Here is an 18,000-nt window from a genome sequence, read left to right as displayed (position 1 = left end):
CGTTGATATGCGCTCCGCAGCAAGTTGGAGCCCGGTTTTCCTCTCAGCGTGCAGTGAATGTCAGAGGGATGTGAAGAGAGTATTGCCTATTGAATGCAGTGATCTCCTTCTACGGGGTCTATTTCATAAGGTTCTCTGTTATCGGTCGTAGAGATTCATCTCTTACCTCCCTTTTCAGATCGACGATATACTCTTATATTTACCATTTCCTCTACTGATTCTCGTTTCAGTACTGGTTTGGCTTTCTACAAACATGTAGATGAGTGTCCTGGGGTAAGTAAGTCTTATTTTCTGTGACACTCTAAGCTATGGTTGGGCACTTTATTTATAAAGTTCTAAATATATGTATTCAAACATTTATTTGCCTTGACTCAGAATGTTCAACTTTCCTTATTTCCAGACAGTCAGTTTCATATTTGGGATTATGCATTGAATTATCATATTTTTTCTTACCTCAAAAATTTGACTTTTTTCCCTGTGGGCTGTTAGGCTCGCGGGGGCTGAAAATGCTTCATTTTATTGCGTCATTCTTGGCGCGGACTTTTTTGGCGCAAAAATTATTTTCCGTTTCCGGCGTCATACGTGTCGCCGGAAGTTGCGTCATTTTTTGACGTTATTTTGCGTCAAAGATGTCGGCGTTCCGGATGTGGCGTCATTTTTGGCGCCAAAAGCATTTAGGCGCCAAATAATGTGGGCGTCTTTTTTGGCGCTAAAAAATATGGGCGTCATTTTTGTCTCCACATTATTTAAGTCTCATTATTTATTGCTTCTGGTTGCTAGAAGCTTGTTCACTGGCATTTTTTTCCCATTCCTGAAACTGTCATTTAAGGAATTTGATCAATTTTGCTTTATATGTTGTTTTTTTCTTTTACATATTGCAAGATGTTCCACGTTGCAACTGAGTCAGAAGTTACTACAGGAAAATCACTGCACAGTGCTGGAGCTACCAAGCCAAGTCTGCTATAAACTTTTGGTATCTGTTTCTCCAGCTGTTATTTGTATTGCATGTCATGTCAAACTTATTAATGCAGATAAAATTTCCTTTAGTACTGTTACATTACCTGTTGCTGTCCGTCAACATCTAATTTTCAGAGTGTTCCTGATAACATAAGAGATTTTATTTTTTAAATCCATTAAGAAGGCTATGTCTGTTATTTCTCCTTCTAGTATACATAAAAGTCTTTTAAAACTTCTCTTTTTTTCAGATGAATTTTTAAATGAACATCATCATTCTGATACTGATAATGGTTCTTCTGGTTCAGAGGTTTCTGTCTCAGAGGTTGATGCTGATAAATCTTTGTATTTGTTCAAGATGGAATTTATTCGTTCTTTACTTAAAGAAGTGTTATTTGCATTAGAAATAGAGGATACTGGTCCTCTTGATACTAAATGTAAACGTTTAAATAAGGTTTTTAAATCTCCTATAGTTATTCCAGAAGTGTTTTATCTCCCTGATGCTATTTCTGAAGTAATTTCCAGGGAATGGAATAATTTGGGTAATTTATTTACTCCTTCTAGACGTTTAAGCAAATTATATCCTGTGCCATCTGACAGATTAGAGTTTGTTGGGACAAAAATCCCTAAGGTTATGGGGCTGTCTCTACTCCTGCTAATGTACTACTATTCCTATGGCAGATAGTACTTCATTTAAGGATCCTTTAGATAGGAAAATTGAATCCTTTCTAAGAAAAGCTTACTTATGTTCAGGTAATCTTCTTAGACCTGCTATATTTTTAGCGGATGTTGCTGCAGCTTCAACTTTTTGGTTAGATGCTTTAGCGCAACAAGTAACAGATCCTAATTTTATAGCATTATTATTATTCTATAACATGCTAATAATTTTATTGGTGATACCATCTTTTGATATCATTAGAGTTGATGTCAGGTATATGTCTCTAGCTATTTTAGCTAGAAAAGCTTTATGGATTAAACTTGGAATGCTGACATGTCTTCTAAGTCAACTTTGCTTTCCCTTTCTTTCCAGGGTAAATAATCATTTCGTTCCTTTCCTCACAACAAGGAACAAAAGCCTGATCCTTCATCCTCAGGAGCGGTATCAGTTTGGAAACTATTTCCAGTTTGGAATATATCCAAGCCTTATAGAATCCTATAGCCAGCTCTTAAGTACCTATGAAGGTGCGGCCCTTATTCCAGCTCAGCTGGTATGGGGCAGATTACGTTTTCTTCAAAGAAATTTGGATCAATTCCGTTTTTAATCTCTGGTTTCAGAAACATTGTTTCAGGAAGGTACAGAATTGGCTTCAAGTTAAGGCCTCCTGCTAAGAGATTCTTTTCTTTCCCGTGTCCCAATTGACACAGCAAGGCTCAGCATTTCTGAAATGTGTTTCAGATCTAGAGTTGGCTGGAGTATTTATGCCAGTTCCAGTTCTGGAACAGGGGCTGGGGTTTTATTTTATCTCTTCATTGTACCAAAGAAGGTCAATTCCTTCAGACCAGTTATGGATCTATCATTATTGAATCGTTATGTTAGGATACCAACATTCAAGATGGTTACTGTAGGTCTATCCTGCCTTTTGTTTAGCAAGGGCATTATATGTCTACAATAGATTTACAGGATGTGTATCTGCATATTCTGATTCATCCAGATCACTTTTAGTGTCTGAGATTCTCTTTTTAGACAAGCATTACCAGTTTTGTGGCTCTACTATTTGGTCTAGCCTCAGTTCCAAGAATTTTTTTCAAAGGTTCTCGGTGCCCTTCTTTCTGTAATCAGAGAATAGGGTTTTGGTATTTCCTTATTTGGACGATATCTTGGTACTTGCTCAGTCTTCTCATTTTCGAAGAATCTCATACGAATCGACTTGTGTTGTTTCTTCAAGTTCATGGTTGGAGGATCAATTTACCAATCAGTTTATTGATTCCTCAGACAAGGGTAACCTTTTTAGGTTTCTAGATAAATTCAGTGTCTATGACTCTGTCCTTGTCAGACAAGAGAAGTTTAACATTGATATCAGCTTGTCAAAACCTTCAGTCACAATCATTCCCTTTGGTAGCCTTATGCATGGAAATGTTGGATCTTAGGACTGCCGCATCAGATGCGATCTCCTTTGCTCGTTTTCACATGCGACCTCTTCAGCTCTGTATGCTGAACCAATGGTGCAGGGATTACTCAAAGATAACTCAATTAATATCTTTAAACCGATTTTACGACACTCTCTGACATGGTGGACAGATCACCATCGTTTAGTTCAGGGGGCTTCTTTGTTCTTCCGACCTGGACTATAATCTCAACAGATACGAGTCTTACAGGTTGGGGAGCTGTGTGGGGGTATCTGACGGCACAAGGGGTTTGGGAATCTCAGGAGGTGAGATTTCAGATCAATGTTTTGGAACCCCGTGCAATTTTCAGAGCTCTTCAGTCTTGGCCTCTTCTGAAGAGAGAGTTGTTCATTGTTTTCAGATAAGACATTGTCACAACTGTGGCATACATCAATCATCAAGGAGGGACTCACAGTCCTCTGGCTATGAAAGAAGTATCTCGAATTTTGGTTTGGGCGGAATCCAGCTCCTGTCTAATCTCTGCGGTTTATATCCCAGGTATGGACAATTGGAAAGCGGATTATCTCAGTCGCCAAACGTTGCATCCGGGCGAATGGTCTCTTCACCCAGAGGTATTTCTTCAGATTGTTCAAATGTGGGAACTTCCAGAAATAGTTCTGATGGCTTCTCATCTAAACAAGAAAATTCCCAGGTATCTGTCCAGATCCCGGGATCCTCAGGCGGAGGCAGTGGATGCATTTTCACTTCCTTGGAAGTATCATCCTGCCTATATCTTTCCGCCTCTAGTTCTTCTTCCAAGAGTAATCTCCAAGATTCTGAAGGAATGCTCGTTTGTTCTGCTGGTAGCTCCGGCATGGCCTCACAGGTTTTGGTATGCGGATCTTGTCCGGATGGCCTCTTGCCAACCGTGGACTCTTCCGTTAAGACCAGACCTTTTGTCTCAAGGTCCTTTTTTCCATCAGGATCTGAAATCCTTAAATTTAAAGGTATGGAGATTGAACGCTTGATTCTTGGTCAAAGAGGTTTCTCTGACTCTGTGATTAATACTATGTTACAGGCTCGTACATCTATATCCAGAGAGATATATTATAGAGTCTGGAAGACTTATATTTCTTGATGTCTTTCTCATCATTTTTCTTGGCATTCTTTTAGAATACCGAGAATTTTACAATTTCTTCAGGATGGTTTGGATAAGGGTTGGTCCGCAAGTTCTTTGAAAGGACAAATCTCTGCTCTTTCTGTTCTTTTTCACAGAAAGATTGCTATTCTTCCTGATATTCATTGTTTTGTACAAGCTTTGGTTCGTATAAAACCTGTCATTAAGTCAATTTCTCCTCCTTGGAGTTTGAATTTGGTTCTGGGAGCTCTTCAAGCTCCTCCGTTTGAACCTATGCATTCATTGGACATTAAATTACTTTCTTGGAAAGTTTTGTTCCTTTTTGGCCATCTCTTCTGCTAGAAGAGTTTCTGAATTATCTGCTCTTTCGTGTGAGTCTCCTTTTCTGATTTTTCATCAGGATAAGGCGGTGTTGCGAACTTCTTTTGAATTTTTACCTAAAGTTGTGAATTCCAACAACATTGGTAGAGAAATTGTGGTTCCTTCATTATGTCTTAATCCTAAGAATTCTAAGGAGAAATCGTTGCATTCTTTGGATGTTGTTAGAGCTTTGAAATATTATGTTGAAGCTACGAAATCTTTCTGTAAGACTTCTAGTCTATTTGTTATCTTTTCCGGTTCTAGGAAAGGCCAGAAAGCTTCTGCCATTTCTTTGGTATCTTGGTTGAAATCCTTAATTCATCTTGCCTATGTTGAGTCGGGTAAAATTCCGCCTCAGAGAATTACAGCTCATTCTACTAGGTCAGTATCTACTTCCTGGGCGTTTAGGAATGAAGCTTCGGTTGACCAGATCTGCAAAGCAGCAACTTGGTCCTCTTTGCATACTTTTACTAAATTCTACCATTTTGATGTATTTTCTTCTTCTGAAGCAATTTTTGGTAGAAAAGTTCTTCAGGCAGCGGTTTCAGTTTGAATCTTCTGCTTAGGTTTTTCATTAAACTTTATTTTGGGTGTGGATTATTTTCAGCAGGAATTGGCTGTCTTTATTTTATCCCTCCCTCTCTAGTGACTCTTGTGTGGAAAGATCCACATCTTGGGTAGTCATTATCCCATACGTCACTAGCTCATGGACTCTTGTTAATTACATGAAAGAAAACATAATTTATGTAAGAACTTACCTGATAAATTCATTTCTTTCATATTAACAAGAGTCCATGAGGCCCACCCTTTTTTTGGGGTGGTTATGATTTTTTTGTATAAAGCACAATTATTCCAATTCCTTATTTTATATGCTTCGCACTTTTTTTCTTATCACCCCACTTCTTGGCTATTCGTTAAACTGATTTGTGGGTGTGGTGAGGGGTGTATTTATAGGCATTTTAAGGTTTGGGAAACTTTGCCCCTCCTGGTAGGAATGTATATCCCATACGTCACTAGCTCATGGACTCTTGTTAATATGAAAGAAATGAATTTATCAGGTAAGTTCTTACATAAATTATGTTTTTTACTCAAACCTGTTTGTGGTTCCCAAGAAAGAAGGAACTTTCAGACCAATCCGGGATCTCAAAATTCTAAACAAATTCCTCAGAGTCCCATCATTCAAGATGGAGACCATTCGGACAATCTTACCAATGATCCAGGAGGGTCAATATATGACCACTGTGGATTTAAAGGATGCGCATCTGCACATTCCTATCCACAAAGATCATCACCAGTTTCTCAGGTTCGCCTTTCTGGACAAGCATTACCAGTTTGTTGCTCTTCTTTTCGTGTTGGCCACTGCTTCCAGAATTTTCACAAAGGGCTAGGGTCCCTCCTGGCGGTTCTAAGACCGCGGGCCATAGCAGTGGCGCCTTATCTAGACAACATCTTAATTCAGGCGTCGACTTTCCAAAGAGCCAAGTCTCACACGGAAATTGTATTGGCCTTTCTGAGGTCTCACGGGTGGAAGGTGAACATCAAAAAGAGTTCTCTTTCCCCCCCTCACAAGAGTTTCCTTCCTAGGAACTCTGATAGACTCGGTAGAAATGAAAATATTTCTGACGGAGGTCAGAAAGTTAAAACTCTTAACCACTTGCCGAGGCCTTCATTCCATTCCTTGGCCATCTGTAGCTCAGTGCATGGAGACAATCGGATTAATGGTAGCGGCAATGGACATAGTCCCTTTTGCACGGATACACCTCAGACCACTGCAACTATGCATGCTCAAACAGTGGAATGGGGATTATGCAGATTTGTCTCCTCAAATACAGCTGGACCAGGGGACCAGAGATTCTCTTCTCTGGTGGTTGTCTCAGGATCACCTGTCTCAGGGAATGTGTTTCCGCAGACCAGAGTGGATCATCGTAACGACCGACGCCAGTCTGTTGGGCTGGGGTGCAGTCTGGGACTTCCTGAAAGCTCAGGGCTTATGGTCTCGGGAAGAAGCTCTTCTCCCGATAAACATTCTGGAACTGAGGGCGATATTCAACACGCTTCAGGCATGGCCTCAGCTAGCCACGGCCAAATTCATCAGATTTCAGTCAGACAACATCACGACTGTAGCTTACGTCAATCATCAAGGAGGAACAAGGAGTTCCCTAGCAATGATGGAAGTAACCAAGATAATCAGGTGGGCGGAGAATCACTCCTGCCATCTCTCAGCAATTCACATCCCAGGAGTAGACATCTGGGAGGAGGATTTTCTAAGTCGCCAGACTTTTCACCCGGGGGAGTGGGAACTCCACCCGGAGGTATTTGCCCAGCTGACTCAGCTATGGGGCACTCTAGAATTGGATCTGATGGCGTCCCGTCAGAACACCAAACTTCCTCTTTACGGGTCCAGGTCCCGGGATCCCCAGGCGGTGCTGATAGATGCTAAGCAGCGCCTTGGTCCTTCAATCTGGCCTATGTTTTTCCACCGTTTCCTCTCCTCCCTCGTCTGGTTGCCAGAATTAAGCAGGAGAGGGCTTCGTGATTCTGATAGCACCTGCGTGGCCACGCAGGACTTGGTATGCAGACCTAGTGGACATGTCATCTGTCCCACCATGGACACTACCAATGAGGCAGGACCTTCTAATACAAAAGGTCCTTTCAAGGACAGGATTATCAGCTAGTTCCTTAAAAGGACAGATATCTTCTTTGTCTATTCTTTTACACAAACATCTGGCAGAGGTACCAGACGTTCAAGCGTTTAGTCAGGCTTTAGTCAGAATCAAGCCTGTTTATAGACCTGTGGCTCCGCCATGGAGTCTGAATTTAGTTCTTTCAGTTCTGCAAGGGGTTCCGTTTGAACCTTTACATTCCATAGATATTAAGCTTTTATCTTGGAAAGTTTTGTTTTTGATTCGAAGAGTTTCAGAGCTATCTGCTTTACAGTGTGATTCACCTTACCTGGTTTTCCATGCAGATAAGGTAGTTTTGCGTACCAAACCCGGTTTTCTTCTTAAGGTTGTGTCTAATAAGAATATTAACCAGGAAATTGTTGTTCCTTCTCTGTGTCCTAATCCTTCTTCAAAGAAGGAACGTCTGTTACACAATCTTGATGTGGTTCGTGCTTTAAAGTTCTATTTACAAGCAACTAAGGATTTCAGACAAACACCTTCATTGTTTATCATCTATTCCGGTAAGAGGAGAGGTCAGAAGGCAACTGCTACCTCTTTCCTTTTGGCTGAAAAGCATCATCCGTTTGACCTATGAGACTGCTGGCCAGCATCCTCCTGAAACAATTACTGCTCATTTTACCAGAGCAGTGGCTTCCACATGGGCTTTTAAAAATGAGGCTTCTGTTGAACAGATTTGTAAGGCAGCGACTTGGTCTTCGCTGCATACTTTTTCCAAATTTTCCAAATTCGATACTTTTGCTTCTTCTGAGGCTATTTTTGGGAGAGAGGTTTTACAAGCAGTGGTGCCTTCCGTTTAAGGTACCTGTCTTGTTCCCTCCATTCATCCGTGTCCTAAAGCTTTGGTATTGGTATCCCACAAGTAAAGGATGAATCCGTGGATTCGATACATCTTGCAAGAGAAAATAGAATTTATGCTTACCTGATAAATTACTTTCTCTTGTAATGTATCGAGTCCACGGCCCGCCCTGGCTATTAAGTCAGGTAGCTTTTTTGTTAAACTACAGTCACCACTGCACCCTATGGTTTCTCCTTTTTCTTACTAACCTTCGGTCGAATGACTGGGGGGTGGAGCTGGAGGGGGAGCTATATGGACAGCTCTGCTGTGTGGTCTCTTTGCCACTTCCTGTTGGGAAGGAGAATATCCCACAAGTAAAGGATGAATCCGTGGACTCGATACATCACAATAGAAAGTAATTTATCAGGTAAGCATAAATTCAGTTTTTTTTACCTCTGTGATAACCTTGTATCTAAGCCTCTGCAGACCGCCCCCTTATCTCAGTTACATTAATATACTTTTTACCTCTGTGATTACCCTGTATCTAGCCTCTGCAGACTGCCCCTTATCTCAGTTATATTAATATACTTTTTACCTCTGTGATTACCTTGTATCTAAGCATCTTCTAACAGCCCCCTGATCACATGACATTTTATTTATTATGTGTTGAATTTCATTTTAGCCAATTAGTGCAGTGTCTGCCACAAGCCACGGGCGTGATCACAATGTTATTTATATGGCTCACATGAACGAGCTCTCCCCTGTTGTGAAAAGCAAATAAAAAAGCATGTGATAAGAGGTGGCCTTTAAAGGGACAGTCTACACCAGAATTTTTATTGTTTTAAAAGATAGATAATCCCTTTATTACCCATTTCCCAGTTTTGCATAACTAACAGTTATAATAATATACTTTTAACCTCTGTGATTATCTTGTATCTAAGCCTCTGCAAACTGCCCCTTTTTTCAGTTCTTTTGACAGACATGCAGTCTAGCCAATCAGTGCCTGCTCCCAGATAACTTCTTGTGCACAAGCACAGTGTTATCTATATGAAATACGTGAACTAACACCCTCTAGTGGTGAAAAACTTAAAATGCAATCTGAAAGAGGTGGGCTTCAAAGTCTAAGAAATTAGCATATGAACCTCCTAGGTTAAGCTTTCAACTAAGAATACCAAGAGAACAAAGCAAAATTGGTGATAAAAGTAAATTGTTAATTGTTTAAAATTACATGCTCTATCTGAATCATGAAAGTTTATTTTGGCCTAGACTGTCCCTTTAAGGGCTTATAAATTATCATATGAGCCTTCCTAGGTTTTTCTTATAACTAAGAATACCATAACACTCATATGTAAGCAGATCACACATTCACACACTTCCAAACACACTCATATGCACGCACATCACACATACACCTTCTTACACACACACACTCAAATGCACGCACATCACACATACAGCTTCTTACACACACACACACACACACACACACACACACACACATATTCACGCACATCACACATACACCTATATACACACACTCATATGCAAGCACATCACACATACACCTTCTTACACATACACACACTCATATGCACGCACATCACACATACACACACTCATATGCACGCACATCTCACACACATACACACACTCATATGCAAGCACATCTCACACACACACACACACTCATATGCACGCACATCATATATATACCCACTTAAGGCTGTGACACACATACACATACACACAAGCATACATACATACACACATACATACAATCATACATATACACACATACAAGCATACATAAACACACACAAGTATAAATATACACACATGCACATACACACACATACAAGCATACATATACACACATACATACATACAAACATACAAGCATACATACACACACACACACACACACACACAAAGTATACATATATATATTCATGCACACACAAGCATACATATATACACATACACACACAAGCATATATATACACACACAAGCATACATATATACACATACACACACAAGCATATATTTAAAAACACACAAGCATATATATACACACACAAGCATACATATATACACATACACACACACAAGCATACATATATACATACACACACACACAAGCATACATATACACACACACACAAGCATACATATACATACACACACACACACACACAAGCATACATATACACACACACAAGCATACATATACACACACACAAGCATACATATACACACACACACACAAGCATACATATACACACACACACACAAGCATACATACACACACACACACAAGCATACATACACACACACACACACAAGCATACATATACACACACACACAAGCATACATATACACACACACACACAAGCATACATATACACACACACACACAAGCATACATATACACACACACAAGCATACATATATACACACACACACATATATATATATATGTATATATATATATATATATATATATACACATACATACACACACACACACACACACACACACACACACACACACACACACACACACACACTCTTCCCTCCTGACCTGCGCGTTGCCTGGGGACAGCTCAACAGGAGCCGGGGACATTTCCGGGGCATAATTTTTCCAGGGACAGTCTCCTCAATCCGGGGACTGTCCCCTAAAATCGGGGACGTCTGATCACCCTATCATAAGAAATGTGTTGCATAGCATCTTCAACAAGTCTTCTTATTTGTTCCATACCTGGGAGAGGTTCACCAGTGTGATCCATGGAGATGAAGAAGGGTTAATCTCAAAGTATTAACCTCCATATCTCTTACATCAAGATCTAAGAGATATGAAAGTTAATACTTATTATAATAAAATCAGCAATATTAAATGTGATAATAGGAGATGCATTACTTGTAATTTTATAGAACACAATACTAAAGAATTTATTTTTTCAGTTATAGGACAAATGTATAGTATAAAATAATCCCATAAAGTGTAGAATAATCTTCCATTCCCTGCTTCCTACACCCTGGTGGTATGTGGGGGAGCGTAGTTTGTCACTGCTGGATGTCTCTTGGTTTTGTGCAGAGCTTTGGGGCGGGGTTATAATATCGCCCCTCACAGGCCAAATAGACACAGTGCGTGCAAAAGCACTGACTGGTCTGTGCATGGACATGCGCTTCTGCATGCTACAGAATACCGCCTCTTGCATGATAGATCTAACAAAAAAAACAGTTGATCTGATCTAACGTATATCTATTAAATTCAATAAAATGTGGTCCAAATTTCAGTTGAGGGGGGCTAGCCCAGTGATCACCCCTCCCGCACACAAACTAGGATTGTGAATACCAGCGCTTGCGTGATAGATCTAACGAAAAAAAACAGTTGCTCTAACCTGATCTAAAGTATATCTATCAAAATCAATAAAATGTGGTCCAGATTTCAGTTGAGGGAGGGCTAACCCAGGGATCACCCCTCCCCCGCACACAAAATAAGATTGTGAATACCGCCGCTTGCGTGATCAATCTAACGAAAAAAAACTGTTGCTCTAACCTGATCTAACGTATATCTATCAAAATCAATAAAATTTGGTCCAAATTTCAGTTGAGGGGGGGCTAACCCGGGGATCACCCCTACCCCGCACACAAAATAGGATTGTTAATACCGCCGCTTGCGTGATAGATCTAACGGGAAAAAAAGTTGATCTAACCTGAACTGACGTATATCTATCAAAATCAATCACATTTGGTCCAGATTTCAGTTGAGGGGGGGCTAGCCCCCCTCATTAAAAATGCAATATCTCAGTAATTAGACTAGATCTAACAAAACTTTTGGCTAATCAAACCTGATCTAATGTGGAGCTATCATAATCAATAAAATTTTGTCAATTTTTGTTGAGGGGGGCTGGCTACTGGTTACCCCCCCCCCCCCAAAAAAAAAGATTGTTAATATTTCATATTTTAGAGTAGATCTAACGAAAAAAGTTTATCTAACCTGATCTAACGAAGATCTAACAAATGTAATGATAATTTGTTAAAATTTTGAATATGGGGGGCTAACCCGGGTGAGGTGACTTAAATTCCATCTAAAATATCACTAATATTCCAGATCTGTTTTTATAAAGGGGAGAATGTACCATCACTTGAAACTTTAAAGGGACATGAAGCACAATTTTTTTTCTTTCAGAATTCAAACAGATCATACCATTTTAAACCACTTTCCCATTTACTTCGGTTATCCAATTTGCTTGGTTCTCTTGGTATCCTTTGTTGAAAAGAATACCTAGCTGGCTGCACATATGTGTTAAGTCAGCTAGTTCCCAGTAGTTCACTGCTGCTTCATCAATAAATGAAACCAAGAGAATGAAGCAAAATGGATAATCGAAGTAAATTGTAAAGTTGTTTAAAATAGTATGCTTTTTTCTGAATAGTGAAAATAAAAATGTTGTGCTTTCATGTCCCTTCAAATGGATTGAATAGCACATGACATTTTAAACAACTTTCCAATTTACTTCTATTATTAATTTGGTTCCGTTCTCCTGGCATCCTTTGTTAAAGAGTAATCCTTGGTTAGCTCAGGAGCATTTACGTGTCTTTATCCATCTGGCAGCAGTGTTTGCAACAATGTTTATAGCAATGTTATACATAGTTTCAAACATTGCTGCCATAGAATGTTACAAACACTCTATGGCAGCAGAGTTTGCAATTATGTATAATGTTATATATAAACAATGCTATTGTTGAAAACACTGACTGCTGCCACATGCATTTCTTGAGCTCACCTAGGATTGCTCTTTAACGACGGATAGCAAGGGAACTAGGCAAAATTTAATAAGAAAAGTTAATTGGAAAGTTCCTTAAAAGTGCATCCTTTATCTGAATTATGAATGTTTAATTTTGGTTTTACTGTCCCTTTAAGGGAGGGATTTCTGCATGCTTTAGTAGTTAGAACATATCCTCCATTACTAAAAGGGTTCTACTATCAGTATGAAGATGTTAATTTATTTGTAAGTATAAATGTTTGCTTTAAAGGAAAGAAGACAAAATGCTGTTTAAATATTTTTAAAGGGAACTTTTAAACACATGTTTAGATAATTGTATGCATAGCTAAATAGGAGTCTTACCTTCTGACCTTTATATGGCTACATACTGTCATTGTTTATATATCATTAATGCTAAGATTTATGAAGTAGAAATTGCAGAATCGGCTTAATTGCCTATGCAAGGCATTTTATTAAAGGGACATAAAACCCAAAAATGTTTCTTTCATGATTCAAATAGAGCATACAATTTTAAACACGTTTCTAATTTACTTCTATTACATTTTCTTAACTGCCTGAATCCTGAAAGAAAATGTTTGTATTTTAGTTCCCTTTAATTATTGCTTGACTATTCGTTTTCTTTTCAAGGCACACCTGTTTAATTTTTCAGGCAGCAACTACAGCGAGAAATGTGATGTGTTTAGTTGGGGTATCATCCTTTGGGAAGTAATTACGAGGAGGAAACCTTTTGATGAGATTGGTGGGCCAGCATTTCGTATAATGTGGGCTGTTCACAATGGTAAGTTTTTAAAGTAATGTGTGTTAATGTTTACATAAACCTTTACATGGGCATACACCTTTCTTCACAAAATATGCCACTTGTTTAAGTAGATGTATTGTTTTTATTTTGTCTTTTTAAATACCACCAACAGAGCATCCATCAAATAGTTTCCAGAAGGTGTTCTCCATTAGGCCTGTAGAAATTATTTAGTAGTAAATAATGACATTTATGCAAATTTCATAATCTCTTCACATATCCAAGTTTTATTTAAACATGTTCTGTGCTTAGTTTCCAGGTATTTTTTATTTACTCATAATCTAGAAAACCTATAGTAGTGTTCTTAATTGCATCCAAAATATGCATTTGGTTTTAAAGTAGGTTATTCTGTGTTCTATTTCCTGAAAAAGTGATAGCTGCAAAAAAAGTACATTCACCTTTCGTTACAAGTAAATATTATCACATTTACATTATTTTGTAAATGTGATAATGACATCTATAAAATATTTTACAGAGAATACATTTAAAACCAAATAAATTCCACAAATCTAAAGGGACATTCAAGTAAAAAAACTTTTAGGATTCAGACATAGCATGCAGTTTCAACGCACTTTCCAATTTACTTCATTTTCATATTTTGCACACACTAGTCTGTGATTGGCTGATGTCTGTCACATGAAACAGGGTGCTGAAAAATGGGAGATAAAATAAATTTGCCAGGAAAAAAGCTACAACTTATTTAAAATTTAGAGAGAGTCTTAAATTGTCCTTTTTATTATGCACTTGTTAAGGAAACTATCTCACAGACGATTTGCTTCATAACTCACCTCAAAATCAGGCAGTATTGAAAATCAAGCGGTCTGGCTTATATACACAGCTATTTGGCTGATTTATAAAATATTGCAGGAAAATATGCGTAGCTGCAATATTTCACGCTTCAATCAACCATATTGGCTTGGAATACAATAATTTTTTTGGTCTCCAGGCATATACAAAAAAAAAAAAGAGAGAGAGAGAAATTGATTAATCGTGGTCCTCTCTGCTAATACTTGCCACTGAGAACCCCTCTACAGAATTGGCCACTCCCCTGGTTACTTGTATATAGGTAACCTTAGAACGCCACCGCCGCCTCCTACTAGTTCTGCCTAGCCTTGAGATGGACATAACTAGAGGTCCCTCTCAGTTTTTATCTTAACTTACCTCATACTGAATTTGCTGGCCACGGTATATTTGACTCCCGGTCACTGGTGTAGCTTGCGACAGCGGGTCCTTCATCAGGAGTTTCTAGTGGGAGCTACCATTTCTACTGTAACGTAATTGAGCTGCAACATCACGGGGGGCCTCTACTGAAGGTTGTCTTTGGCTTGCACACACATGACATTTTAGCCTCGGATTGAATTTTTGTCTGATGCGTTTTTTCTCCACTTAGGTCAAAAGCCTTACCTGTCCCTCAAAGTTTTGTAGTTGTCTGTGATTTGCTTACACTTTTTGGCCATTATGCCTGATATTATTTCAAGCCGTGGCTTATATTATGTTTATATGCTAAATAATGTTTTCTGCAGTTTTTCTGGATATGGCGTCTGCTACTTCGCAGATTGCAGCTGTCCAGGCAACTGCTGAAATGGATTTATAGTATGTGTAACCGTGGGTGCCTTTTATACATACATTTATTGCATTTCTATCTGGTGCTCTAGTATTTACTATACTTTTGTATACTGTATATATTTTGTAACCATGAGCCCAAGCCTAATCCCACCTGTTCCCTTTGTGTTAACCTTTGCTGGCAAGATGAGAAAAAAAACTATGTAACATTTGTATTTGGGAAAATTTATGGTGGAAACTTTGCTACTCCCTCTGCAACTTGCGAATCTACAAGCTTTTGACTGAGGATTTTTTTTCTCTTCCCGATGCACCTATTTCTTTTGATTCTGACACCCCCCCCCCCCTCTGCAACTTTGTTAAATGTATTAAAGAAACTTTAGGTGTAAAGGAGGTGTAAAGGAGGAACAACCCTAAGTACTTTCTGACTGGTTAAGCCTAGATAAGAAACATACGTTTTCTGTATCTGAAGCCATGAAATCAATTTAGAAGGCTGATAAACAGCTTGGAGTTCCTGAGAAAATATTTAAGGCCTTCCCTTTAAATAACTTCTTGTATACTCAATTTATTACTCCACTTAAAGCAGATGCTGCTATATCTAGACTGTCAAAAAATTATTTTTCATACTGAGGAAACTGGCACATTGAATAAAAGATTTTATTTACAGCAGGGGGCTGTGTTTCATCCTTTGCTGGCTATTTTTCTGTTGTTAAAGCCATTGATGTCTGGACTGATAATGTTTTGCACACTTTGCCTCACCCTCAACATGTGTTATGCCTTTTCTTTCTGATCTTAAGAAGGTAACCTAATTTCTCTTGTAAGGTGTATCCAGTCCACGGATCATCTATTACTTGTGGGATATTCTCCTTCCCAACAGGAAGTTGCAAGAGGATCACCCACAGCAGAGCTGCTATATAGCTCCTCCCCTAACTGCCATATCCAGTCATTCTCTTGCAACTCTCAACAAGCATGGAGGTAGTAAGAGAGAAGTGGTGAAATGTAGCTGTTATCTTGCTTCAATCAAAAGTTTATTTTTAAATGGTACCGGAGTTGTACTATTTTGTCCCAGGCAGAAAAATAGAAGAATCTGCCTGTGATTTCTATGATCTTAGCAGGTTGTAACCATTGCTGTTCTCACACATGACTGAAGAAAGAGGTAACTTCAGCGGGGGAATGGCGTGCAGGTTATCCTGCTGTGAGGTATGTGCAGTTAAGATTTTTTTCTAGAAGATGTGAATGCTAGAAAATGCTGCTGATACCAAATTTATGTAAGGTAAGCCTGAATACAGTGATTTAATAGCGACTGGTATCAGGCTTACTTTCTGAGGTAATACTCTTTTATATTTACAATATAAAACGTTTGCTGGCATGTTTAAACATTTTTATATATACTTTGGTGATAAAACTTTATTGGGGCCTAGTTTCTTCCACATGGCTGGCTTAAATTTGCCTAGAAACAGTTTCCTGAGGCTTTCCAATGTATTACTATGAGTGGGAGGGGCCTAATTTAGCGCTTTTTTGCGCAGTAACTTTTACAGACTGAGACATCCAGCTTCCTCCAGGAGTCCCCTGAATGCTATAGGACCTCTCTCAAGGGCTCTTAGGCTTTCCAAAATAGTTTGTTGGGGAAGGTAGGCCCACAGCAAGGCTGTGGCAATTTGGTGTGACTGTTCAAAAAACGGATCAAAAAAAGATAGACTTTTTTTAACTAAGGGGTTAATCATCCATTTGCAAGTGGGTGCAATGCTCTGTTAGCTTATTATACAGACTGTACAAATTTTGTTTGATTTACTGCCTTTTTTCGCTGTTTTTCAAATTCTGACAAAATTTGTTTCTCTTAAAGGCACAGTACCATTTTTATTTTTTGCTTGTTAACTTGATTTAAAGTGTTTTCCAAGCTTGCTGGTCTCATTGCTAGTCTGTACAAACATGTCTGACATAGAGGGAAATCCTTGTTCATTATGTTTAAAAGCCATGGTGGAACCCCCTCTTAGAATGTGTACCAAATGTACTGATTTCACTTTAAGCAATAAAGATCATATTCTGTCTTTAAAAAATTTATCACCAGAGGAATCTGACGAGGGGGAAGTTATGCCGACTAACTCTCCCCACGTGTCGGTTCCTTTGACTCCCGCTCAAGGGACTCACGCTCAAATGGCGCCAAGTACATCTAGGGCGCCCATAGCGTTTACTTTACAACACATGGCGGCAGTCATGGATAATACACTGTCAGCGGTATTAGCCAGACTACCTGAATTTAGAGGAAAGCGAGATAGCTCTGGAGTTAGAAGAAATACAGAGCATACTGACTCTTTAAGAGCTATGTCTGATACTGCCTCAGAATATGCAGAAGCTGAGGAAGGAGAGCTTCTTTCTGTGGGTGATGTTTCTGACTCAGGGAAGATGATACAACCTGATTCTGACATGTCTACATTTAAATTTAAGCTTGAGAACCTCCGCGTATTGCTAAGGGAAGTTTTAGCTGCTCTGAATGACTGTGATACAATTGCAGTGCCAGAGAAATTGTTTAGACTGGATAAATACTATGCAGTGCCGGTGTGCACTGATGTATTTCCAATACCTAAAAGGTTTACAGAAATTATTACTAAGGAATGGGATAGACAAGGTGTGCCGTTCTCTCCCCCTCCTATTTTTAGGAAAATGTTTTCAATAGATGCCACCACACGGGACTTATGGCAGACAGTCCCTAAGGTGGAGGGTGCAGTTTCTACCCTAGCAAAGCGTACTACTATCCCTGTCGAGGACAGTTGTGCTTTCTCAGATCCAATGGATAAAAAGTTAGGTTACCTTAAGAAAATGTTTATTCAACAAGGTTTTCTTTCATGTAATTAGCAAGAGTCCATGAGCTAGTGACGTATGGGATATACATTCCTACCA

At 39.0% G+C, this 18,000-nt stretch overlaps 1 protein-coding gene across 2 annotated transcripts in view; it reads left to right on the top strand.

Moving 5' to 3' along the window:
- Window positions 1-18,000, top strand: part of MAP3K7 (mitogen-activated protein kinase kinase kinase 7) — a 467,450-nt gene that overhangs the window by 251,649 nt on the left and 197,801 nt on the right. For both annotated transcript variants that reach the window (XM_053710552.1, XM_053710551.1), the window contains exon 7: window positions 13,396-13,524. In XM_053710552.1, coding sequence (XP_053566527.1) covers window positions 13,396-13,524 — 129 coding nt within the window. The remainder of the gene's footprint in view (window positions 1-13,395; window positions 13,525-18,000) is intronic.

This window comes from Bombina bombina, chromosome 4 (genome assembly GCF_027579735.1).
Source record: "Bombina bombina isolate aBomBom1 chromosome 4, aBomBom1.pri, whole genome shotgun sequence".
Taxonomy (NCBI): domain Eukaryota; kingdom Metazoa; phylum Chordata; class Amphibia; order Anura; family Bombinatoridae; genus Bombina; species Bombina bombina.
The sequence above is the reverse complement of the archived record's forward strand: the minus strand, read 5'-3'. Positions and strand labels throughout refer to the sequence as shown.